Source organism: Lissotriton vulgaris, chromosome 7, assembly GCF_964263255.1.
Source record: "Lissotriton vulgaris chromosome 7, aLisVul1.2, whole genome shotgun sequence".
Taxonomy (NCBI): Eukaryota; Metazoa; Chordata; class Amphibia; order Caudata; family Salamandridae; genus Lissotriton; species Lissotriton vulgaris.
Window position 1 is genome coordinate 1,515,404,387 of NC_141695.1, and position 27,430 is coordinate 1,515,431,816.

Below are 27,430 nucleotides of genomic sequence, written 5' to 3' on the forward strand. Positions count from 1 at the left end.
TGGTGAACAATATGTTAAGTGCAACTCTCTGAGGACAGTGAGCAAAGTGGGTAAAAGGGACCTCTAAGTAGTCCACCAGGCCGCAGATGCTGGCAGCAGAACGGAACTGATAAGATATCATATTAAATTCCCTAGAAGTATTACAGCACAGTCCCCTGGAATGTTTCTAAAAAAAAAAAATCAATATCCTCCGTCAGTGAGCCTGAAAAATTGGTGTTAGAGATGTTGAAAACATTATTATACAGATTAACCAATAAAAGACAAGTTGATTGAAACTGGAGCAAGATCACCTGGTAATATACAAAGCTACAATTCGACCACAATGCTTGGGCAGGTAAGCTGAGGAAAATAAAAGTAAAAAGGCCCCCCTTGACCCAGCCCATAGCTCCTGCAATGGCCAGTATGTAGTAGGTAGTGTACCCTTCCATAAAGACCGGGTCTTTAAGCCAGGTCTCTTGTAGGCAGATGACTGCATAACGATTAATGAAATGGATCCTGTCTTGCCTATCCAACTTGCTTGCCCGGCTCACAACATTCCATGAGGCTATGAACATTGGTTGAGTTTATCATAACCAGGGCCCAGGAAAACCTGTGTCTGGCATGTCAAAGAGGCATGTTAATATCTGCAGACTTGGGGGACCCTCGCTCGATCAACAAGTTGCAAGTGACTTAAGGGGTCACCACTTCGGAGAGTCAATCCAGCTTGTCTAAGTTTGAAATAGGGGGAAACCTGTTGCAGGTCAGAACAGAGTCTCTGGGCAGCAGCGAAGTGGGTAAACATGCATGTGGTTTGTAGAAATATCCCAATGAAAGAATCTTAAATGCAGTTTGGGGGCCCAAGAAAACTTAGCCTATATAAAATATCTGCAGCCATCCACCTGTCTCTAAAGCTAATCACAACACAATGGGAGGCACCGGGTTTGGAGGTATTACCCACCCAGAGGACTTGACTGACAAAATTGACGTGGCTGTGAAGTAGTACAGGACTTTATAGTCTGCTATTTGACCAGTGATAATCAAGGAAGTGAGCAACCCGGAATACCCTTGAGGGCTTGGGTAATGAAAGTAGAAGGGTAAAATTGCCTTCAAGGGACTTATTCAGTCTATATTTTGTTAGTTGAAATTATTCTAGAAAGGATCAATGGATCATCCTTGGGGTGAATTAATCAAAACTGATCAATTTATATTATCAACATATAACATATAAACAAAGACACAAGGTGTATACGAAAAGGTTTTTATCAAATAGTTCATTAAATCAACTTCATATACAGATAAATAAACAAATAAGATTTTAGGACTGTGGGTACACATATAAATAAATTGCTAAGTGACTCAACAGAACCTAAAAAACACCTATCCCAAAACACATTGAGTAAAACAAAGAGGGGGATGAGATGTATTGTCGACGTTTCGGTTTCTTAATAATGATTTGATGAAACCATCCTCAGGACCATTATCAGTGCTGATCTGTATAGAAATATTGTAATCTGAAATTCAAAAGATATTTACAGTTACAATAGTGTATTGACTCTATATGTAACACCTTGGTGACAAAACAATAAGACTAAACTGTCATGACAAGAGACAACATCATAATATATACAACATAAATCTAGACATATTCCTACAAACAATAAGGAAGTGTAGTTGGTTTGTTTAGAGACAAAAAAGCATTTCATCAGTTGCTGCCACTTTGTCTGAACTGAAACATCATTTATCATCTTTTCGCACCATTAAATCAGAAGTAAACCAAATAAAACCATTGAGATCGAAAGCCTCTAATACATCCAGGTCAATTCCTGCATGTCAGACAGTTAGAGTAAATCACATGTACTTGTTAAAACCACATCAGTAGTATCAATTATATGGTTGTATAAACTAAAGACACTGGTGTAATTACTTCATGATTACATTCTGGACATTATTATTTTTCATTTAGTTGAAGGAGTTGTGTATCAGATGTTATATGACACCATTTTTAAACAGTGTAAACATACACATATTAATCTAAATAGTTTAAATACCTGCTCGCAAATCGCAATCACAGTTTCACGCAGTGAAAACGTTGGTGGATCACGGTATCCTAATGCCTTAACTGAAAGTTAAAATTCATTGTTTAGGGACTGGAAAAAATTCACTCAAAACAGACCTATTTATTTATCAGTAGACATACCTAGTGGATGTGGAAAGCACTCATCAAGGCTGGATATGAAGTCAAATCTTCACTCCCATGCATGTATATTATAACGCAGAAATCGCCTACAAAGAATAATAATGAACATTTTCTAAATTTGTGTCAACCTATGGAAAAGAACCGACTTGTACTAGGGAATAGGTCTTACCCGGTGTCACTCGTGCGGAGTCTTATCTGCTTTTTAGACACAGTCTGAAGTAATTGTGACCAGTATGAATTTTAAACAGGTCAGTAAACAGTCATTTGTCCTGCAGCGCCTGTCAGATAATACAAAAAAATGTGCATGTTAGGTGCACAAATGAACTTGTAGCGGTTATAGTGGCCTAATGCTATAAAGGCCACTATAACCGCTACAAGTTCGGTAGCGCTAATACATATAGACACACGCCTCGCTAATTGTCTAAATGCCTATTATAACTGCTACAAGTTTGATAACGTCGAGACATTTGTGCACCTAACATGCACATTTTTTTGTATTATCTGACAGGCGCTGCAGGACAAATGACTGTTTACTGACCTGTTTAAAATTCATACTGGTCACAATTACTTCAGACTGTGTCTAAAAAGCAGATAAGACTCCGCACGAGTGACACCGGGTAAGACCTATTCCCTAGTACAAGTCGGTTCTTTTCCATAGGTTGACACAAATTTAGAAAATGTTCATTATTATTCTTTGTAGGCGATTTCTGCGTTATAATATACATGCATGGGAGTGAAGATTTGACTTCATATCCAGCCTTGATGAGTGCTTTCCACATCCACTAGGTATGTCTACTGATAAATAAATAGGTCTGTTTTGAGTGAATTTTTTCCAGTCCCTAAACAATGAATTTTAACTTTCAGTTAAGGCATTAGGATACTGTGATCCACCAACGTTTTCACTGCGTGAAACTGTGATTGGGATTTGCGAGCAGGTATTTAAACTATTTAGATTAATATGTGTATGTTTACACTGTTTAAAAATGGTGTCATATAACATCCGATACACAACTCCTTCAACTAAATGAAAAATAATAATGTCCAGAATGTAATCATGAAGTAATTACACCAGTGTCTTTAGTTTATACAACCATATAATTGATACTACTGATGTGGTTTTAACAAGTACATGTGATTTACTCTAACTGTCTGACATGCAGGAATTGACCTGGATGTATTAGAGGCTTTCGATCTCAATGGTTTTATTTGGTTTACTTCTGATTTAATGGTGCGAAAAGATGATAAATGATGTTTCAGTTCAGACAAAGTGGCAGCAACTGATGAAATGCTTTTTTGTCTCTAAACAAACCAACTACACTTCCTTATTGTTTGTAGGAATATGTCTAGATTTATGTTGTATATATTATGATGTTGTCTCTTGTCATGACAGTTTAGTCTTATTGTTTTGTTACCAAGGTGTTACATATAGAGTCAATACACTATTGTAACTGTAAATATCTTTTGAATTTCAGATTACAATATTTCTATACAGATCAGCACTGATAATGGTCCTGAGGATGGTTTCATCAAATCATTATTAAGAAACCGAAACGTCGACAATACATCTCATCCCCCTCTTTGTTTTACTCAATGTGTTTTGGGATAGGTGTTTTTTAGGTTCTGTTGAGTCACTTAGCAATTTATTTATATGTGTACCCACAGTCCTAAAATCGTATTTGTTTATTTATCTGTATATGAAGTTGATTTAATGAACTATTTGATAAAAACCTTTTCGTATACACCTTGTGTCTTTGTTTATATGTTATATGTTGATAATATAAATTGATCAGTTTTGATTAATTCACCCCAAGGATGATCCATTGATCCTTTCTAGAATAATTTCAACTAACAAAATATAGACTGAATAAGTCCCTTGAAGGCAATTTTACCCTTCTATTTGACCAGTGAAGCACCAAATTGACTAGTTCATCATGGTCTTCCCACATACCACCACTCAGGGGGGAACTCTCCATCTTCTCCCCACTTAAACATGAAAGTAATGTGCTGGACAAAAATGGATGCATAAAGCTATAGCTGTTGTATAAGAAAATGTCTGCCCGCCTTCAACAAAGGAAAATTCCTAAGGTATCAGGAGTCAGTAGACATATAGGTTGACCTCTGCACTACCACCCATGTACTACAAACTCCCCATTAAACTTTTTCTGATGTTCTCTGCAAAAAGAGCTCTAGTCCCAAGTCCCATCATCTGAACCCTGGATGTGAGAGTATGATATTGAAAATATTTAAGCACACTTTCTATTACCTGGTTTAAAAGGCTGTATTTTCAGTCCTCCTCTTTCACTTTACCTGCATGTTTGGAAGAAGCACAAGGGGGGTTCCTTGCATCAACACTGTCTTGATGAAGACAATTGATCCTGTTGGCATCAAGGAGAGGGTATATGGTAGGCACACCTTGGCTCAGGCTCTGAGAGACAGGCCGTTCAGCAGACGTACTGGCTGTATCCTGAGACGAAAGCAGGATTCGAGAACAGTTAGAATATGTTTGATCGTTTTATCATACAAGACAAGGAGCATTTGACCCTGAAGTGGCTGTGAGGGGTAGGGGAGGGAAAAAGGAAAATATACCTGTAATCAATGTTCTTCATCATGAATATTTTATATGAATTAGTTAACAGTAGAACATCTCTGCCTATATGTAGGATCCTGAAACACAATTTAGCAGGCATATATATGTATATATTGTTTTAACACTTTAATGAAGAATTCATGTTTAGATACTTAAGTCTGCGACTGTGGAACTTTCCTCTCCTGATTGAAAGCAACTTGTAATTCAACAATGTTAACTTGAAGATCTGAGACACAAACAGTTACATGCCGGTATGGTCAATAGCATGAATGGATTTCTTTACAACCGGTCATACTAACAGCATGTACTGGCCTTGCATAGAAAGATCAATACCACATGAGTGATCTACTTTTTATGTACTTCAGTTTTTTACAATTTTAATCAACATCTTATTTGGAAACGGGTGTTAATGCATATCACTTTGGGGGATATTTCACTAGACGTAATCAAATCAGTCAATTAATGGAACATCAAGACATTTCAAACACACATTTGCCTATACATATGATAGTTTAGGCCCGCAGCCAATGTAAGTGATAGGCCAGATGGGTAGAGGATGTCCAATTCACCTATTTCTAGTCGCTGTGGGGTGGGTTGGGGTGGCACCATTTTTATGCAAGTAGGCTATCTTGTGAGAGCCAGAACTCCTGACTATAAATATTCTGCTTTGGGACTATCAAGTTTTGTGGTGGAGGCATTGGTCTGGTGGATAGCTCTCCTTTGCTGCTACCTTCAATACTTGTCTCAGGGTCCCTTAGGAATATTCCACTTTGACCATCTTTGTGTCTCAATTGGTTCTGGTTCCTGTTCAGTGTCATACTTGTCCTTAGGTTAATCTTCTGAAAGTGCTTAGGCCAGAAGCTCAACTAATTATTTTCTCTCTGTGAGACCGTGGCTATGCAAAAAAGGAGCCACTACACAATTTTTTGCAACCTACCAAAGGTACCCTGATAAACCCACTCAAACAGCTTCGCACTCAAGGACTTCAGGGGCTATCTTGACATTTCCTTCATATACTTATACTTTCTAGGGATAATTGTCTATTCTTATCTGGTGTATCTCCTGGCTGTGAACTCTCCTCTCTATCAGCAAAGAATCACAGGCATTGAGGACCATTTTAGAGCTTGCCCAAAACTGTGAACAAAGGTAGTGTTTTGCCAGCAGTATGCTCCTTGGGCGCTCCAGGGAATGCTAACCCTTTAGGGCTAGTTGCTGCAGCCTCTCATCTGCAACTAGCCTGTCTACAGATGGGTGCAATAGTTTCTTGCAACAGAGACCATTGTTAAACACTCATGGCTGCCCTAATTCAGTCATCAAGTACAGCATAAGTCAAATAGAGATACCATAGCTATCACTTAGAGATTTAGACAACATCTTGCAAAACAATTACTTTCTAAATAACTCTGAAACAAGCTGCCTAGTAGCTGTTCGGACCTCTGCAATGTTCATCACCACTCCTCCACCGCATCCCTTCAGCGCAGCTGTACCCAACGATCATTGGTCATCTCGCGCTGGGTGCAGTACAGTATGCTGGTATCACCTTATTTGCTTGATCAAAGTACTAGTGCTGCAAACTTAGAAATGCACACAGCTGCTAAACGGTAAACAGGGGTATCCTTGCTTCAGGTGCAAGGAGGGATAATAAAAAGATACCTACTTTGAATTCTATTTATTAATCATGGTTGTACTCTCTGAATTCATAAAAGGTAGAATATCTCAGCATACAAGCTGGATCACAAAAGATTTGAAAGTAAATAGATAACCTGCTACTAGAACCACTGGTTTTTCGTCTGTATTTAACATTCACAAAATAACTTTCATTCATGTGCCCTTTGTTGCCCAATGCCTTGCAAGGAGATGGATCCCGCCAGGGTGCTGTTCTGTGGTGCAGTAGAAAGGCGTTATTACTTAGTAGGAGCTAGTCCTGCAGAGACTGCAAGATGTGGGTCATTGCATCTGCCAGAGGAGGATGTCTACTACGTAATAAAAAGGGGTTCTGCCCAAATTACCCTCCCATAACTGGGCAAGGAGCATCCAAAGGATGAAAAAGTAAGAAGGACAATTATATGAATCGCAAGACAAGGTGGCCAAAATATATACAATAGACAGAAGACAAGGACCTATAAATGCAATATATACATTATATATACAACAGTGTACGCTAAACAAAAAGAAAAAAGAACACAATCAATTTCCTGTCAATACCCACTCCTCAGTTTGAGTGGAATATCACAACCAAGGTAGTCCTTATAGCGCGTAAGTTATTATTCCTTATAATCACAAGCAGAGTAATGATTATTCAAGGCGCCTAATATTATTCACAGAATATACAATGTGGTAGGACTCCTTAAGCAGATGTCGACGCAGTCGCGGTCGCGTTTCCGCCAGTAGTTTCTTATGGCTTCATCAGGACAGGGGTACTTTAAAGACTAAAGTGGTCCCCCCAAGGGACACACCTCTGGGGATACAGCCAACCTCCTTGTCAAGGGCATACAAGTCGGGCTCTCCTTAATACTCTAGGTTATAGATTCTGGATCTCAAAAATCTATATTCCAAATGTACGTATTTAAACACACACCGGGGAGTTTCAAACACCCTCAGCTGAATCACGGGAAAACCTCTAAGACTTCAGCTCCCCAGATATCCAGTCAACAGGAGTCGCACTCAACGGTCGCCCAGCCGGTCCACCGTCTGTGAGTAAGCAGACAATCCTTTAGATTTAGACAAAATCTTGCAAAACAATTACTTTCTAAATAACTCTGAAACAAGCTGCCTAGTAGCTGTTCGGACCTCTGCAATGTTCATCACCACTCCTCCACCGCATCCCTTCAGCGCAGCTGTACCCAACGATCATTGGTCATCTCGCGCTGGGTTCAGTACAGTATGCTGGTATCACCTTATTTGCTTGATCAAAGTCCTAGTGCTGCAAACTTAGAAATGCACACAGCTGCTAAACGGTAAACAGGGGTATCCTTGCTTCAGGTGCAAGGAGGGATAATAAAAAGATACCTACTTTGAATTCTATTTATTAATCATGGTTGTACTCTGAATTCATAAAAGGTAGAATATCTCAGCATACAAGCTGGATCACAAAAGATTTGAAAGTAAATAGATAACCTGCTACTAGAACCACTGGTTTGTCATCTGTATTTAACATTCACAAAATAACTTTCATTCATGTGCCCTTTGTTGCCCAATGCCTTGCAAGGAGATGGATCCCGCCAGGGTGCTGTTCTGTGGTGCAGTAGAAAGGCGTTATTACTTAGTAGGAGCTAGTCCTACAGAGACTGCAAGATGTGGGTCATTGCATCTGCCAGAGGAGGATGTCTGTCACTCCAATGCTAGCCGATGTAGCAGCCGCTGTTCTTGGAGCAGTCTTTTTTAGTAAAGGATAAGAGTGCACTATTTCGTTCTCTGATATCCCTTGAGCAGTCTTTTTGACACGTAATATAAATGAGTTGTTTGCTTCTATGATATCCCTTGAACAGGATCTCTGTAAAAAAAAAAAGGTTTTCCATGCTTACTGATTTTAAGGTCTCTGTTTCCAATTTATTCGAAGGGACCTCATCATCAGCATGAGCTCCAAAAAGAGACAAACTAGTTTAAAGAATACTTTTGTAGTGCCTAGTTGACAGATATGTAATATGAAGCTAAGAGAAGAATCACATTAACAGACTATGCCACCCCAAAAATAATGTTGCTTGAGCCTAAGCTTCTCTTTGCAACTTTTGTCATCCTCCAAGAAAAAAGCAACAGGTGTGGGTACATTAATAACAGGATAATACTGGTTAATTAGAGATGTTCCGTAAACATAAGGATGGGAGATAGCACTCACTTACTCTTATACCAAAAGACCAGTCACATTAGTTTAGCAATATGTCCCCAACCAGAGTAAGGTTAAATTCCAGAGAGTAACACTTCCAAAAATGGTGTAGTCCGCAAAAGAACAATTGGTGTTTTAAGTTACATCAATATTGGTGAAAAGTAGGGGGAAAAGCCAAGATCCTTCATTAGTGTGGAGCTGAATCTGTGAAGTCGCAAAAGTGAAAATATTGATGTATGAAAATTCATACTTCTCACATAAATCTACTTTTTGCACTATGTAAGAACATGCCTGTCTTAATAGACAAGCAACAGCTACACATTATAGAAGAGGCAGAGCAGAACAAGAGCCTATTACCCTCTCAGATCATGATGCCTTAAAACACATAGGTTCGAGAATAGTCCTCTGCAAAGTGTGTTATTCGTTATATCATTTTAACTGGCTGCACATTCGATATCGGTGGGGCACTCACTGAGCCCTTGGAGGCTAGTTCTCCTTTTATTTATTTATCCATATAATGCTAGAATTGTGCAACAGTCTCGCGTGGCATTTGTTAGTAGTTTGACAGTTGACATGTCACCATAGTTACATATGTGAGAGACCTGGTGCCTTTTAATATGTTTACATTTACTGGAAGTGTGATTTATTCACAATTTGAGACTAGGGTATCCTTGGGGCCCACAACTTGGATGGCAATTGATACATCCAATCAAGAGGTGAGGAAACCACATTGTGGCTCCTGAGAATCGGGTGATTTTGACCATTCCCCTATTCCTACATGGTCGGATAACAGCGATCTTCGACTTACCTGAGTCGCCAGTCTGGCACCAGGATTAGGTTAGTGTCTCCGCTAAGCACTTTTGTCTAGATCTAATCGATTGTACACAGTGCTGGAGTAATTCACATTCTCTACCCCCAGGTTGCCATACCCCGTCCTGATGAAGACTTGCAGCTGAGGTCCACGAATCCTCCTATTTACGTTAGTCGAGTCGAAACGTCGACGCTCTCCACCCTCACAAGACCTGTATCTGTTTCCCTGCCGACCATTTCTTTAAAAGTGCATTTTTTGCATGGTTGAATTGAAGGAATTTTTGTAAATATATGGTCTTCTTACCAGTAACTGTTAGAATTATTTAAATTGTTTATTCCTCAAACCTATGACCTTCACTTTCACTACCCCACACTATCACATCCTAAATTCCCCTCCTTCTCCCTTCATGCAACCTATTACGATTGTATATAATTGTGTTTCGAGTCTTATTGGTTAAATAAACTAATTGCAAATGATATTGGCTTCTCTGGCGCTTCTGTATTCTGTTCCCTGATTAAATATACGCATTCATAATATGTTCTTGATTGCTCTACGGTAGTGATTTTTCTTAGGTATTAATTACCAGTGTCGGAACTTTTACACAACACAGATTTATTATATCAGAACTTAGTTCATGTTGAATGAGTCACGGACCATTCTTATATTCCCTTCCACTTTAGATAAGCATGGATATGGAAGACATATTTTCATTTTAAAGCAGAAACATAACATAAACCCATTGTTTTGTGGTAGCACTATTGTTAAACCAAAAGAATATGGCTGATAAAACATACAATTGCACAGTATGAAATTAAAACAAGAATGCAACACAATGTAGTACACAAATTAGCATTATGATTAAACTGCCTTCATTTGCCAAAGAATGTCCGTAATCAGCCTGTTGCGCTAGGTGCAGGAATTCAAAGTCACCAGCCTGCTTCTTAAAGCGCACGTCATATAATTAATCCAAAGTGCACTTAGCTAAATAAAATGAAATGGGACGCCAAAGCCCTCTAAAAATATAGTCCTCATTAGATTACAAAATATGGGATAAGAACACGCCGTGTAAATCGTTCAGGGCATTATTTTGGTCGCAATAACGTGAACCCGTGGTATTTAACACAAATGAAAATTTATGACGGTATCGACTTGCGAAAATGAGCAGCTGGAACAATGTTGCACAATATTTATTTATTTATTTATTTATATTGAGCCCGAATGAGAGTTCTCACTGTATGCACTTGAATTGGACACAAGGTCATGGGATCGTACAGTTCAGAAGTGTCCAAGGTCGCTTATTGAACACCGCATGTGTGTAATCCCGGCATAAATGCCTGCCGTAGCCTTTGGAAAAAACGACACATCCCATAATGCCTCTTGACGGTCTTTTGTACGTCGAAGTCCGATGCTGGAATAATATCGCCAAAACCAGAGAAAGCCAATAATGAACATGAATAGAATTTAAAAAACCAGGAAAATGTCATAATGTCTTTATGCCACTTATGAAACACAGCGTTGAAAAAAGACTAGAAATGGGCACAAAACGCAAGGTCGGAGGAGACCGATCAACAAAAATTATGTGAACCAGACAGTCATTACCACAGATGCATCGGCATCCGCGGTGCCCATTCACCAAGAGGCACCAGTCTTCTGAGCAAGGCTTTCCCAGGCTGGGGACCCTCAGACCCCGTGCTGACAGTCGGCAAAACCGCCTCGCTCCGGTGAATGAATGAATGAATGAATGAATGAATGAATAACTTTATTGTGTGGTTACTTAAAACCATTACATTAAGACCAAAGTATAAAATTACAAAAGTTAAAACCGAAAATGTTTCTGCAGGCAAGCTCCGGTGTCCATGGCTCCCACTGCTGTCATCCTTATTCTCTTCCTGGCGCACTCCTTTGGGGCTCCCCCTCTAGCACTCCCGTGCTCCTTCAAGAAAATGCGGTCAAAGGGGAGAGCCACGGACGACTGGTGGCACGCGGACAGCGTTTGGACCGCTAACGCTGACATTATATATAATAATCACACTTCATGGCAAAGTCATGCTTTTGGTAAGGTTTATTTTATTGCAACTTAGAGAGGGGAGGCGTGTGTCATAGGGGAACGGGAGGGGGCGCTGAGCATGGGGTTGCCTGAAGTTTAAGAACGTTCCTCATGTTGGTGGGTTATAATCTGAGTGTTCTTTCATAATACCTTTGACACTGGTAATACCAACATCTTGCAATTGTTTATACTGTACAAATTTGGAATATTGAGGGGTATAAGAATAGGGCTCGGTTCAACACTCTTAGGATACACATATGTACAATGATTACATGATTGAACTTACTGTGGTAATTGAAGGTGTGGTACTTATAGATGCAATTGATTTACGCAAAGGGACTTTTACGTACGAATGTCTACTAATGCATAAATGTGGCAAAAGTAAGAGCCGTATGTGACTACTGTAGAGGCCCCTGGAATGATATGGAGAATCGTGTGGCAATTATGTACGTGGTATACAAGCAAACTGCAACTTTGTTTCTTTTTATTGTCAAAAAATAAATGATTTACAGATTAAGCAAAAAATTAGACTCGGGGAACAATAAACCACTGGGGCAGAAACTGATGTTGCATGCGGTGAGGTCAGCTTAAAGCACTTCCTAGATCTCAAAGATCACCATATCTAACTATCTGGAAATGTAATCATTTAGGATATATTCACTGCATTTATCCAAGGTCAAACAAGTGCCAGATAATATTAAACTATTTAGAAGATACCTTCCCCAGGATGTTTTCCGGGCTCCTTTATCAAATGTGTAATAGAAAGCTACAAACCTCCTGGAACCAAGGTCACATCTGAGAGAGGGGAGGTTCATTGGGGACTAGATAAGTTTGCCATTTGTCTTTTCTGCTATTTGCCCTTATCATAGAATCTAGAACAATACATTCATGATCATGGCACTATACAAGGCTTTAAGCTTGGTATTGGCAATTATATACAGACAATATTTGCCGAAGCATACTTTCATCATTGATGTAACCGGATACAGACCTACCAGAACCAGTACAGAAACCAAAAGTCTAATAAAGAGTTCCTGAGTTTAGGATAAGAATAATCAAAGCTGCAATGCTAAGCCTTAAGGTTTCGCAGTCAAGTACATTCTATCAGGGTGGCAGAGGACACTGCCTCCGCCACAGTGAAGGACTAGTGTTGGACTTGGTCCTTTTTGCAGGGTCACCCCTGAACTTTTTGCCTTCCTCCTGTATTTTGTCTGACCTGTTTTTGTTGGTTTTATGACTCTGGGCACTTTACCACTGCTGATCAGTGCTAAAGTGCATATGTTCTCCCTATTGTAAATTGATGTATGGATTAGTGACTCCATGATTGACTGGTTTGGTTTACTTGTCAGACCCTAGTACAGTGCACTGAGTGTGCCCAGGGTTAGCAAATCAAATGCTGCTGGTGGGCTTGCAGCACTGGTTGCGACACCCACAGAAGAAGCCTGTAAAAGTGTTTCGCAGGTCTGCCACTGCAGAGCCTGTTTGCAGTCTGGTACTGCCATGTTGACTGGGCAAGTGCATCCACTTGCCAGTCCCTAAACCTTCCCTTTTCTGCATATTAGTCACTGCTATGGTAGGCTCAAGGGCGGGGTGCATTGTATGTAAAAGGTAGGACATGCCCTGATGTGTGTGGCATATCGTGATAGTGAATTACAGCCATTTTCGTTTTTCACTATTGCAAGGCTACCTGTTCCCCATAGGCCAGAATGGGCAGTTTGATTATATCATTTTATAATCTTAACTGACTCAGGAAACTAGGTAGACATTCGAGTTTAGTATGCCTGAACTCTGAATGATAAAATAAATTTTTTAGTGAAGTTGGTTTTAACATTCTGTGTTTGAAATTACCACTTTTAGAAAGTAGGTATTTTCTTGCCTAAGTATCCAAGCCTGCCTCTGCTAGGTTGTGTATTCCTTGTCTGGAGTTTGAGTAACAGGGGCTGGGGATTACAGGAGACAGGGTGAGTCAGCACAGGGCTGAATAGAGCTATCTGCATGTAGATGGGTGGGATGAGTTGCACCTGGGACCTGAATAGGGCTGTGCCTGCCTTCCACAATGCTGGCTCCACCTCCTGTGGTGCGTCTGATGTCCGTGGCCCACTCTGTCAAAGGAAAGAAGGAGTCTTGTCAACCAAGTGTTCCAGGACTGCACAGAACTGGTTTGGACTGGGTACAGGACCCTCTACTTTCAGAGGACAAAGGATTTGCTAGTATAAATATTGGGACCCGGACCCAAGAACTTTAGATCCCTTTTGGGAAACAAGAAGAACCTTTGCTGAGGAGAGGAACCAGAGAAACTGAGGAAGAGACTATCCCGAAGCTGAGTGCTGTTTGGGGGATTGGCCTGCAGTGGTTGCCTGACTGCCAAAGAAAGGAGAAAAAACTTTGTGCTACTTTCAAATCAACTTGTAAAGGATCTCCAAGGGCTTGAGACAGAGCTTGCCTCCTGCTGAAGTCTCAGGGACAACAGACTTCACCAACCAGTTCCCCTGCCTTCCCTTGCTGGGAATTGAAGCGCTTGCTGTCGAGCTGGGCCTTCTAAGAGACTGCAGGTTGCTGGGAGCTGGAAGCGCGACCCAAGACAAAGAAGGGTGTTGCCGCCACAGCCGTTGTATCCCCGGAGAAGAGTGTCGCCGTCGCTGCAGACGCCGTCGCATACAGGAGAAGCATGCCACTGCTGTTGCCATTGCATCACCCGAAGCGCCTCGCATCACTGGAGAAGAGTGTCGCCGTCGCAGCAGATGCCATTGCATCACCGAAGAAACGTGTTGCAGGGCCTGTCGCGGCTCAGAATAATCATTGAGTCGCTGCACGGCCGTCGGGCGTGCACGCATCATTGTCCCAACAAGAAGAAGACGCCAATTTGTTTCATTGCACCGGATCTTCATCGCATCACGGCGCTGCTGGTCGCATTTCCACAGAAGCACAGTAAGAAACCAACGCATCACCTCCCCAAGCGGAGAAGAACTGACGCATACCCTATGCAGCAGTAGGGACCCGACGCATCACCTTTCTTGAGTGTGAGGAACCGATAAATCACCTTCCCTGCAACACTTTTGTTGTATAGCGTTATGCATCCAAAGGTACATTGAACTTAAAGTGTCGCATTTTACATCTAAAAAGAATAAGCTATTTCTACCATTTTTAAAGTACAGTATTGTGGAAGTCTATCTAAAAATACTTTTTTTTATACTACAACTTGTGTGGTGTCCATCTGTAGAGTTGTAACTGGGTTACTATATGTGTTCACAAATGCTTTACACACTGCCTCTGAGATAAGCCAGTCTGCTCGTGCCAAGCTACCAAGGGGGTGAGCAGGGGTTATTTTAGGAGTGTACCCCTTACCCTGACTAGACGCAAGGTCCCTATTTGGTCAAAGGTACCTACCTCTGCCAACTAGAGACCCCCAAATCTAACAACTAGCATTCGCCAAATTCAAATTCAGAGATGACTGTTGGGCCCAGCAGTAATTTCTTTACAAAGAAAGGAGCTGCTGTCATGGCGGTTGCTTTCAAGGTAAAGAAAGCTTGGTAGATGGCCACCGTCACTTCTGAGAGTACTTATTTTTTCAGATACAAACTGGTAAAGCAGAAGTTTGGTTCTGAAAAACGAATGAAATCCACATCTTGGGAGTTTTCTCTCAGAGTGTGGAGGTTATCATTTGCTTTTTTTTACCGATTCGGTAATTGTCATTCATTCATTCCTATGGGCCTGGAGGCCCATAGGAATGAATATTAATTACCGAATCGGTAAATATTGATTTGGTAAATGGGGAAAACATTGAACGGTGGCACTTTGACACCCTGTTGCGCCCCTCAATTGTGTATGGGTGCACATGTGGCACACATACATGCCCTAAGGTCGTGTATGTCTGCACATGGCTCTGAAGCAATTTTCTTAAAATTGCTTTTTGGGGGGTTTTCGTTATATTCCACCAACTTGTAGTTGGTGGTAAAAACGAATCCTAACATGGGATAAGCACTCATTTAAGTGCTCCCTACGTTAGGAATTCGGTAATTTACCGAATCGGTATTTAAGAATTCGGTAATTTACCGATTCCTTAAATTACCGATTCGGTTAATTACCGAATCCTTAATTTCGGCCCCTATATCAGAAAAGCCTATTACCGGTCGGTAACGGCCGAAATTCATTAATCTCGGCCGTTACCGACCGGTAATGGCTTCCTACATCTGGCCCTTGGTCACTGTTAAAGGGTGCTAGTGAGGGAATTTAAGTTTGAGGTGGTCATGGGGGGGCGCCAACAAACATTGTCGCACAGGCGCCACCAGCGCTAAAGCCGGGCCTGCTATCATCCTTCACCCACTGCGCACTCTTCACGTTCCCAGTCTTCTTTACACCCCCAGTCTCCTTTACACCCCTCAATGCTGAATTTGATATTTTCCTGTGCGCGCAGAGACTGAAGCAGCACCACACCGATGGAGTTCCACAGTTCCTGAATTAAAGAGATGAGCATTTTCTTCCAACACAGGACATCTGCAAGGTGTAAAAACTTGGCAATTCACACATGGGGAAACATCCTTAACAACGCGGTCTGTACACCACAATGCTGTTACATCGCGGTCGGTACAACGACCGCGATGTAACCACGCTATGCCATTACAACGCAAGTCTTTACATCGACTTGCGCTAGATGGCGTACTAACATTAAAAATAGTGTAGTTTACTATCCCAACACCATCCCTACTGATAAGTGCACTGGAGTTGGAATAGTAAATTACACTTTTCTAATGTTAGCACGCCACCTAGCGCAAGTCGATGTAAAGACTTGCGTTGTAAAGGCATAGCGTGGTAACATCGCAGTCGTTGTAACGAATGCGATGTAACAGCACGCGTTGTAACATCATACTACCCACACATGTGGGGTAAGAATTGACTCGGGAACCGACTCAGAACAAACAAGGTAAATAACGCGCAAGAAAAAAATCATTACCATTTTGTTTCCCTTGGAAGTCGCAATTTAGAAAAAGAATGTAACTGTTTCACAAATTAAATGCACAAGACAAATGCTGATTGGGATTGTTTGTATCTAGATTAGCATCCATGCTTTTATTTGAGATTTTTAGCTGCACGTGATGAGGATTTGAAACCTTTGTTGTCAGATCCAAAAGACTAATTTGCCCACTTATTTGTTTCGACTCAGACGCAGAAGTAAGTAAACACATCGGAAAATGCACAGGGAGGTGTAGCAGTGAGCAATCGGCATCCCCTCGCATCTTTATTTATTTTTTCTAAATAGCAACGCTTTGACTTTAAAAACGCCTTTCACTGTTTAAGAACGGAGTCACTTTCACTATGTATTTGCATTTCTTTATTTCACACTGGCAAACAAATTGATTTGCCTTTCCGAAGGTGCTGGTCCAACAGCTGGTTGTTCTCCCGTACCCAGAACACCCCCTCCTGCTGTTCACTGTTAACCCATATTGCTCTTCAGTCCCAGCCTCTCATCTTCCCACTCCTCCACCCTGAGCTACTTCCCGTCCCTCTGTCTCCTGAGCGCCGATCGCTTGATTTACAGACTCAATAGCTCCAATTTACTAAGAACAAAATCTCCATTGCAAATAAAATAACATGCATAAAAACATTACCACTACTTTATTGTTGTCTCTCCGCCCTCCTTGTCACACTGTCCTTCCTTTCACATTGTCACACTGTCACTCCTTTCACCAGAGTCTCTCGGCTTCCTGCTTTCAGCTCAGTCTTTCACTGTCTTCTAATAGCACTCCCCTCTGGTACTTCATGGGCTATCTCTCCCCTTGTCATTCTGTCCCTCCTTTCACCAGTGGCTCTCCATTTCTCACCCAGTCACTTTTTTTATCACTATCTTTCAATCTCTCATTGTGACACTCCCCACCAGCACTTCATAGGCTCTACCTTTTCATCCTGCCCCTTCCTTCACCAGAGTGGCAGCTTTATACCCGACTCCTCTTTTTACCTCAGCCTTTCATCTCTCTCAGTGCTTAATTTGAGGAGGTCATTTCAGGTGCTCAGCACCGGCACTTCTTTCACAGGGTTACAGGGCTACAATTTCTGACCCTGCAGGTGGTGGTCTCAATGTTAACTGTTAACAAAAAAAAAAGTATAACATACATTGCATGGTGACTGGCTGGTAAATGTTCATAGACAGGCCAGCATGCACCTGTCCAGGCAAGCATGATTGTGTATCACCATGTTAGTAATGATGTCATCATGCCGATCACACATCCAAGAAGTCATCGACAAACTATGGCTTGCATTCTATTCCCCGAAGTCTGCTGCACCCTGCCACTGCCTGAGCCTAAGCCTCCCATTGGATAAATGTAGCTGGGGGCTGGCTCATGACGGAGTTGAGGCATGGAAGCTGCGAGAGCGCATTTGGAACTTGGGAGTGAGGGCTCTTGAGGAAGAATAAACTAAAGTAAATGTGGACTTTCCACTTGCTGCGTAGCCAGAGTAGCATATCCTAGAGCCCTGCATTGCCTGAGGTACTAGGCGCCGCAGCGGCGAGTGTGTGCTTCATAACTGCTATTTTTAAACCCTGATTCTTGCCTGATAAAGTTGTGTGATTTTTACTGTGTACTATTGAAGGAGCTCACTGTACCTTTAATTCGGTCGCCGCCTTGTTCCATCACGGCTGGTGCCGTTTGTGTGGAGGGCGTTTTCGACCTTTTGCCCGACCCCTGTGGGCGTAGCATTTTCGTCAGAGGTGGGACCTGTGCCTTCTTAGGCAACACCATCTTCTCCCGCGCAGCGGACACGCCTGAGGTACTCGGGGCCGCAGCGGTGAGTGTGTGCTTCATAAATACTATTTTAAAACCCTGAGTCTTGCCTGATAAAGTTGTGTGTTTTTTACTGTGTACTATTGAAGGAGCTCACTGTACCTTTAATTCGGTCGCCGCCTCGTTCCATCACGGCTGGTGCCGTTTGTGTGGAGGGCGGTTTTGACCTTTTGCCCGACCCCTGTGGGCATAGCATTTTCATCAGAGGCGGGACCGGTGCCTTCTTAGGCAACACCATCTTCTCCCGCGCAACGGATACGCCTGAGGTACTAGGCGCCGCAGCGGCGAGTGTGTGCTTCATAACTGCTATTTTAAAACCCTGATTCTTGCCTGATAAAGTTGTGTGTTTTTTCCTGTGTACTATTGAAGGAGCTCACTGTACCTTTAATTTGGTCGCCGCCTCGTTCCATCACGGCTGGTGCCGTTTGTTTGGAGGGCGTTTTCGTCCTTTTGCCCAACCCCTGTGGGCGCAGCATTTTCGTCAGAGGCGGGACCGGTGCCTTCTTAGGCAACACCATCTTCTCCCGCGCTGCGGACACGCCTGAGGTACTAGATGCCGCAGCGGCGAGTGTGTGCTTCATAAATGCTATTTTAAAACCCTGATTCTTGCCTGATAAAGTTGTGTGTTTTTTACAGTGTACTATTGAAGGAGCTCACTGTACCTTTAATTCGGTCGCCGCCTCATTCCATCACGGCTGGTGCAGTTTGTGTGGAGGGCGTTTTCGACCTTTTGGCCGACCCCTGTGGACGTAGCATTTTCATCAGAGGCGGGACCGGTGCCTTCTTAGGAAACACCATCTTCTCCCGCGCAGCGGACGCGCGCGGCGGACCGCCGGCGGGTCGCCAAAGGCGAGCCCGTCTGCACCCGTCCGCTCTGGTCCGTCGCCAGTGGCCAGGATCCCTGGCCTGACAGTTATCCCAAATGGCCCCATTTGCCCGTGAGCTGCTGGCTCTTCAATGTCAGTCGGTTTGTGCGGCTCATCTCCGGCACCCTAGCTCACAATACTTGTGGTGTGACCACTGCGGCTTTGAGGCCACGGAGGCTGTCTTCACCCCATCGGCTACAGCCTCAGTGGAAAAAACTACTGCGAACCTACAGATATTGAGCCTTAACTGCAGGTCCCTAGCTAAACACCATGAGGATGTTTATGAGCTCCTCACGGATCGTTCTCCTGATCTGTTATTCCTAACAGAAACGCGGTTAACTAATGATTCACTGGCTATCTCAGCTTTGGCCTTCCCCCCTGGCTATCTTATTCAAACTCAGAATAGACTCAAAGGAAGGGGTGGGGGACTGGCGGTGATTTTTAAAACTATCTATTCCTGTACTCTTTCCCCCACAAACATAGCCAACTGTGAAAGCACTCTATTTAAGTTAAGGGTCTCAGACATCTTCACCCTCACTGGGCTTTTGATATATCGCCCCCCCGGGCTAGCGAGTGCTTTCCAGGAGTCATTAGTCTCAACTGTCTCAGCACTAACCTTGCAATCAGCTAACTTCAGCATATTGGGGGACCTCAACCTCCATCTTGAGTCCCACGAGTCCCTGGCCATACTGAAGTTCCTGGGCGACCTAGAAGCCTGCCAGCTATGTCAGCTGGTTGAAGGGTCTTCTCATCTGGCAGGCCACCTGCTAGACCCGGTGTTCTCGAACATCCATGGAACTACAGCCTCTACCCCCAGCCCCCTCATCTGGATGGATCATTTCCTGGTGCAGATTTCCATTAAGATCCCAGCCAGCTCTAGGGAAAAGCTACCTCCCCCTCTCTGGAGGCGCCCATGGCATAAACTTGATGGTGCCCTGTTTGAGGCCAGACTAATAAATTCCCGCCCAGATTGATCTAGCAACTTGGAGGAGGCTGATTTAGCCTATAGAGAGTGGATCAATAAGTCTTTGGATCACTTCATCCCTAAGAAAATGTCGAGGCCTAAACGCGAACAGTCCCACCCATAGTACTGCGAGGCACTCACAATAAAAAAAAAAGCAATGTAAGGTACTTGAGCGTATTTGGAGGCGATCTTACGACCCTTTGGCTAAAACCAAAGAACCGCCAGTAAAGGCTATCATAGGCTTATAAAAAAGACCAAAGCTAGCTACTACACTGATTTGATCAACTCCAGCACTAATCGCACTAAAACTATCTTCGCGCTAGTGAAGGAGATGACTAAGTCACCTGAGGGGACTAATAATACAATAGTATCTGACTTGCAGTGCGAAGAGCTCGCCTGCTTCTTTGTCAATAAAGTCCAAGGGATCTATAACTCATTCAACTCTGGTGGTTCTTCTATGATTTCTAGCTCTATCATAGACCCACCGGACCTCCCCTATTCACTCCTAACCCTTCCACTCATTTCACAGATTTGATATGGAACTTCTGGCCTTAAAAATCAAGTCTGGGTCCCCGGAAGATCCTGTTAAACCAGAGACGTTCTGACTTTTCCAGGACTCCATTATGACTGAAGGGCGGGAGTTGATCAATAGATCTCTTCAGTCAGCTACTATTCCCAAATCTTGGAAACATGCCAAGGTTGTCCCCCTGTTACAAAAAACCACCCTGGACCCTTCCAAGCCAGAAAGTTTCCGACCTATTTCCTTGCTTCCGTACTTGGCGAAAGTGGCGGAAGTATACGTGAATTCCATCTTGACAGATTTTTTGGAGACTAATGGGATTTTGGAAGAATCCCAGATCGGATTCCGCGCCAATCATAGCACAGAATCAGCCCTACTGACCGTTATGGAATAGCTAAGGGTGACACAGGACATAGGTAGCACCTCAGCTGTGGTCCTGCTGGATTTGAGTGCGGCGTTCGACACGGTCTCCCGCGGGATCCTTCTTAGGAGACTGTGGGAGATAGGAGTCGGAGACGGAGCTCTGGATTGGTTCGTGTCATTTCTATCTGACCGTTCCTTCCAGGTCCATGCTCCGCCGTACTCATCCAGCAGATTCCCCTAAGGCTGCGGTGTCCCACATGGTTCTGCCCTCAGCCCCACGTTGTTTAACGTGTATGTCCACCCCTTGGCAATGCTGGCCAGGGAACGTAACATCAAATTAATTTCCTATGCGGACGACACGTAATTGATCTTTACCTTCTCTAATGACACAGAGCCAAATTTCAAGAAGACATCTTGGCCATTTCCAGCTAGATAACAGAGAACTGCTTCCAACTGAATTAATCTAAAACCGAGGTTCTCCTTATTGGCAGTGACACTCAGAAGTGGGATGAGCATTGGTGGCCCCCTACATTGGGCCCGCCTCCTACTCCCAAGAAGGAAGTTAAAAATGTGGGTGTGTTTATAGACAACTCACTTACCCTTGAATTCCATGCCAAAAGAGTGGCTGGCACTTGCTACGGCCGCCTACATTCTCTTAAACCCATTCTTGGCTTCTTTGAACCCTCTATCCGTCAGACAATCGTCCAAGGTATGGTCTTATCCCATCTAGACTATTGTAATGCCCTTATGCTTGGTTCCAACTTGACAGTCACTAACAGACTGCAAAGGGCTCAGAACGCTGCTGCCCGCATTCTGTTCGGACTGCCGAAACGTTGCCATACCTCCCAGGTTCTGCGTAGGTTGCACTGGCTGCCTGTCAAACAACGCATTCAATTTAAAACCCTGTGTCTCATTCATAAAATTCTCTATTGCCTTGGCCCTCAAATCCTGCAGGGACTCTGCTCCTTCTATGTCTCGTTGCGTGCTCTCTGCTTTGCGGACCTCTCTCTTGCCTGTACCATCAAGATCCAAAGGTGCCGAGCCGGGGGCCGGTCATTCAGGTATCTGGCCCCTAAACTCTGTAACTCTATCCCTTTAAGAGTGCATACTACTACTAACCATCTACTCTTTCGAAAACACATTAAAACCTGGTTGTTTTCTTCTGTTTAGGGTTCCCCTGTGATCTGGCACTCTGTCGCCTTCATTTGGGCCGCCCTGTAATTAGGCATGTTCGCAAGCGCTGGACGCCCTGTTGCTGGGGTAGCCATGCGCTATATAAACATTATAACATAACACATAACATAACATTGCTGCTATCCTCAACGTGCTCTATGCGGCTGTGGACTAAAACAACTTTTGTGCGCCATGGCATCACCCGTAGAATCTGTGCGCTACACCGCAGCATGGTAATTGCTGAGCGTGCGTGAGTCCAGTAGGCACCACATCTATACTTACTGGCATTGGCAGCATTACGGCTGGGGTCAATGCCTGTGCTGTATCAGTCAGGGTCGCAGCAAGCTGAGCAGTGGATGCCGATGCCGTCGCCATCCCTGGACCTACTAATTACAGGCAGCTCTAGCAGTGACATCACCTGCTGTGCTCGAGCAGCCATCTGTTCTGCAATAAACCCAGTCATACCGCACTGATTAATATATGCAAAAAAGCCTTTTCATTTGGCGTACGTTTTGTTTTTGCACTCGGTGTAGGTAAGTAAAACAAATCATCCTCCACTTCTTTAGGAATGACAACAGGACAATGCAGAGTTCAAAATAGCAGGGACATATACAGGCTGACGACCGGCATCACAGGCAGCAGCAGTGTTATAGATGAGAGAGAGAGCAGGAGTAAAGAGGAGAAAGAAACAACAGGAGAGGAGAGAGATAAGACGAAGTTAAGCAGAAGAAAAGGAGAGCAAATCAGATACAAAGAGAAAGCAGCCATGATGTGAAGAAGAGAGCATTAAGAAGAGAGACGATAGAATGGAAGGATGTAGAGGACAGGACAGAGGAAAAAAATCAGACAAATGATAAAACGGAGACACAGCTAATCACTGCTAGAAGAGTGATAGTAAAGAGCCAAAATCGAGGGGAGAGAGAGCAGATCATAGATAAAAGTGAAGAGGAAAAATGGCAGGGCTAGAATGAATAGAGGGCAATTCAGAAATACAGGGTATAAGGTAACACGCCAGGTGTGACAAAGATGATAGAAAACAATTAGAGAGGTGAGAGGATAGACTCTTAGAGCAAAGACTTAGGGTATGGACAAGAGATCGAGGTTAGAAGATAGAGACTGAGGCAGTGAGAGTGGCTCACCGGAGGAAGAAGGGAGCTGTGGCCAACTTGAAGTTGGTGGTAATTTGCGATTTCTTAAGGAGAAATCGCACAACTTTGGTCATGTTACATCGCATTTGAAGAATCGCAAATTGCGATTCCTTAAATGCTTTCGCAAAATAGGGAATCGCAAATTTTGCGATTCCCTATTTTGAGATGCCCTTTTGGCATGATACATCCCAAAAGGCCTTTTCCCGTTCGCAAACGGGCTGATTTTGAGAATCAGCAAGTTTGCGAACGGGAAAAGGGCTTGATACATATGCCCCCTAGTCACAAGGGAGACCTCCAACCAAATTTGCATTTAATTTTTAATGCTATACTTGAGTACTGAATAACTTGTAGAATGATTTTCATGTAGTGGGAAGAATCAACTCCTGTGGCTCACGGGTTCACAGAGGAGGCAGTAGTGCCAGTGAAAGAGTTAGAGTAGCAATATGTGTATATTTTTCAAATTTCCCCTGGTTAGGAATTTGCCCCGCTTTGCCGTAGTGAAGTTTAATCTTGATCTTTGAGGAAAAGAGAAATGGCAGACTGATGCCGCCACCGGGAAACCACTGCGGAGCTCCCAAAGGGAAACTGACCGGCAAAAAGCAATGCAGGCGGTGGAGATGACAAAGAAGGACTAAACTCAACATCAAGAGAAACGTGAGAAGCTTATAATTTGCTTGACAAATTGACAAACAAAAAGGAACTTTACCAGAATTCTACCGCGCCCGTCTCCATCCTGCTTCCAGCACCTCTGCTCCGCTCTGCGCTGACTTCTTTCCCACGTGTAAAGAGAAAAATCAAGAGACGCGGCTGGGATTTTTGGATTAGTGAACTGCTGGGCTGATGGACTACTGCAGAACTGATGGGCTAATATAAAAAAAGATACGAAAGACGAAAACAAGAAGGGGGCTTGTATTTGATATCTGCTTCAGCTTTTGAGGATATTACAAACTGCTCGTATGATCCTTCTCACTGACCGGATTCCACTCCAGGTTTTCTTGCTTGCCGCTGGCTGTCCTGGGCATTCTAACCGATTCCTTCCTCAACTGGATTATAATCTGTCGAATAGCCTTCTCTGCTGCTAAATTTGGATCATGGGTCCTCCAAAATTGAACCCTGTGAAGGAAGGGCGTGCTGGCGCTCGGGCGGCAGCAGTATTGGCAAATACAGGGGCAGCTGAAAAAGTAAATGAGGAAGGGGAAGATAAAAGAGAAAAGGCTGATATAACACAATCTGCCCCATGGGTAGGTCGGTCTATTTTAAAAGTATTGCAATCTGGGAAAGCTACGTCTGTGATCAATCCAGGGAGTGCAGCTATCTATCCTCCGGATTCGGATATGATGAGTGCATTAATTAAGGCAGTGTCCTCACCTGCGAGCAAAGAAATACACATGGATACAAGGTTGTCTAAATCTATGGATGATAAAGTATTAACAGTATTAACAGCCTCAGGGGAGATTTTGACTGTGTCTGCATCTACATCTGCTCTCTCCCAATTCCCTACTCTAAATTTAGGGACTTCTTGTGCTGCTCAATTGCCACAATCCCTCCAGACTTCGCAGGATATTCAACCAAGGCTAATACCTTTCTGTAAAAATGACCATGGCGTAGACTCTGAAAATCAAGAGGAAATGTCTGAGGATGTGGATCAGGGCACTGTTAGTGCAGGTGAGGATTATGAGAAATCCGCTTCTCAGACTTTGGAACAAGGCTCTAGCTGCTAATATGCTAGAGGGACAGATATCTTAGTAATTAACTCTGCGACTCAGAAAGAGCTGCAAGATCCAATTTCTGCTACTAATGAATGGATAACTGTTAGTTGTGAGGAATCTATTATCAAACATTGCGAGGAGGGAACTCCGCTAAACAAAGAGAATAAAGGGCTCAGAGACAGAACAAAAAGAAGACTGTTGATAAGCAAGGAGATACTTCTTTTAAATCTGCCAAATCTGTGACAACTAGCAGCCCACTTCGAAAGTGGATTACAAAGAAGGGGGAGGTGAAGAAAATGATTTCTGGATTATCTGGCTCAAGTCCTGAACTGCTCCCTCCAACTACTCAGGCTTTTCCAGCTCCCTCAGTGGCAGAGGAGGGTAACAATGGTGCTGCTATTAGCTGCAAGGATACTAGGGATATTAATAGCCAGAAACGATCATCGATGCTCTCCCCTTCAACACCTTTGCCAAAGGTGTTACTTACACAAGCAAATATGGAAGAGTCAACTGACCAGATCGACGGCTCTAGCCAGGCAGCTGAACATAGCTCGCTGCAAGAAATTCTTAAAATACTACAAGCACAAAGGGCAGAAGCTCAGGCGTACTATGCTGAGGCTAGAGCTGACAATTCCGTCATCAGATCCACTCTTGCAGAGGTGAAAGATCAGATAGCTTCTCTTACTTCTGATATTACAGAGCTTCAACAGAGGGTATCTGGCACTGAAGATCACTTGAGTCAAACATTGAAAAGTATGGAAATACATGAGACTCAAATAAGATCAATGCAGATGAAGGTTGAAGATTTAGAAAACCGTCAACGACGCAATAACTTGCGAGTATTCGGGGTACCAGAAGGAAAGAACGGACTGCCAAACATATGTTGTCGATCTGTTCTAGAAGTCCTTTCCAGATTTGGCTGATTGGGACTGGGATAGTCAAATCCAACAGGCCCATAGGCTACCATTGGTTATTAACACACCCCCTGGCCGTTTTCCTAGACCCATTCTTATATGTCTAGGCAATTTTGTATTACGACAAGCGATATCAATCAAAGGCAGACCTACTACTCAAGTACGCACAGAGTCTTTTTCAATGTTTGTTAGATCTGAATTTTGCAAGGATACAGTGGATCGCTGCTGGAGACTTTGGCAGCTCATTGACCCTTTGAAAGCAGCTGTGGTGCAGGTCTATCTCCAGGAGCCTGGACGTTTAAAAATAATAAAGGACGGCTATATTAGGCTGGTGTCCTCAGAGGAATAGGCTCAGGAAGTCCTGAAGTCTTGGAAACAGGAACCAGGGAAATAGCTAAATCATTTATGTGTTTTTTTTCTCTCTTATCTTTAGCATAGTTAATTAGAGTTGGCAATGTTTACTCTGCATACTCTTGTCGTTTCACATGCACATGTCTAAATTGCTTGGGGAGGGGAAAATATTACCTTTCAGTCCCCTCCCCTGCCCCCACCTTTTTTTTCTACCTTTCTTATTGGGATACTCTGCAGCTGGACTTCCTAAAATGCTGTCTTCTAGACAGTAATGAGGGGGGGTGATTCCTTTGTTAAGACACAGGTTGGTGGAGAAGATGGGTTGGGGAGGGGCATAGGGAAAAAGCAAAGGATTTAGGCAGGACATTTTTCTCTTTAGGGGGAGTGGTTTTTCAAGGGGCTTTAAAGAAATCTGCACAAATTTAATTAGTTGTTATAAAATGGCAGTGATCAAATTCTTATATCGGAATGGGTGAATGCTACTCGTAAGTGCCAACTTGTGTGAGAAGAGTTGAAAATGTACCGCCCGCACTTTGTTTTGTTAACGGAAACTCATATCTCATTTAAGCATCGGACATTGCTTAACCAATTAGGATATAATACTGTTGTTTGCGCATCTCAAACAGTGTCAATAAGAGGGATGGCTATTTTAGCTAGTACATTCTTGCAGTATAATATTGAGCGGGTTATGGCCGATGCAAGGTGAAGGTGGGCCATTGTTCAACTAGTGATTTATGAGATTAAATATGTCTTAGCAGCAATATATGGGCCTAATATAGACAACCCTATGTTTTTTTAATACGCTTATGCTTAATTTACTTGAATTCCAGGGAACACTAATAGTCATGGGAGATTTCAATTGTATTATGGATCAGAGGTTAGATACAACCTCCCGACGATTAGTTGCTAAGATGTTGAAAGTGCGGAACTCAATTTTAGAATAGGCAAGGCTCCATGATTTACAAGATGCTTGGAGAGCTCTTTATCCAAATTCCTTGGGCTTTACATTTTATTATTGCCCACATAAGCAATACTCGATGTTGGATATGGCGTGGGTTAGTAATGTGGCTTTGAACACAACAAAGATGGAGATTTGCCCTAAGATCACTTCAGATCATAACCCAATACTATTAACAGTCCAAGAGTCAATGGTTGCTAAGATAGCCCGTCCTTTTTCTTTTCCACGCTATTTACTATCTGAA

At 43.0% G+C, this 27,430-nt stretch overlaps 1 protein-coding gene across 1 annotated transcript in view; it reads right to left on the minus strand.

Moving 5' to 3' along the window:
• The window catches only part of LOC147705912 (inactive serine/threonine-protein kinase TEX14-like), a 722,788-nt gene that overhangs the window by 255,779 nt on the left and 439,579 nt on the right, over nucleotides 1–27,430 (minus strand). The window contains exon 12 of the mRNA XM_086929575.1: nucleotides 4,484–4,640. Within this exon, the coding sequence (XP_086785701.1) occupies nucleotides 4,484–4,640 (157 nt within the window). The remainder of the gene's footprint in view (nucleotides 1–4,483; nucleotides 4,641–27,430) is intronic.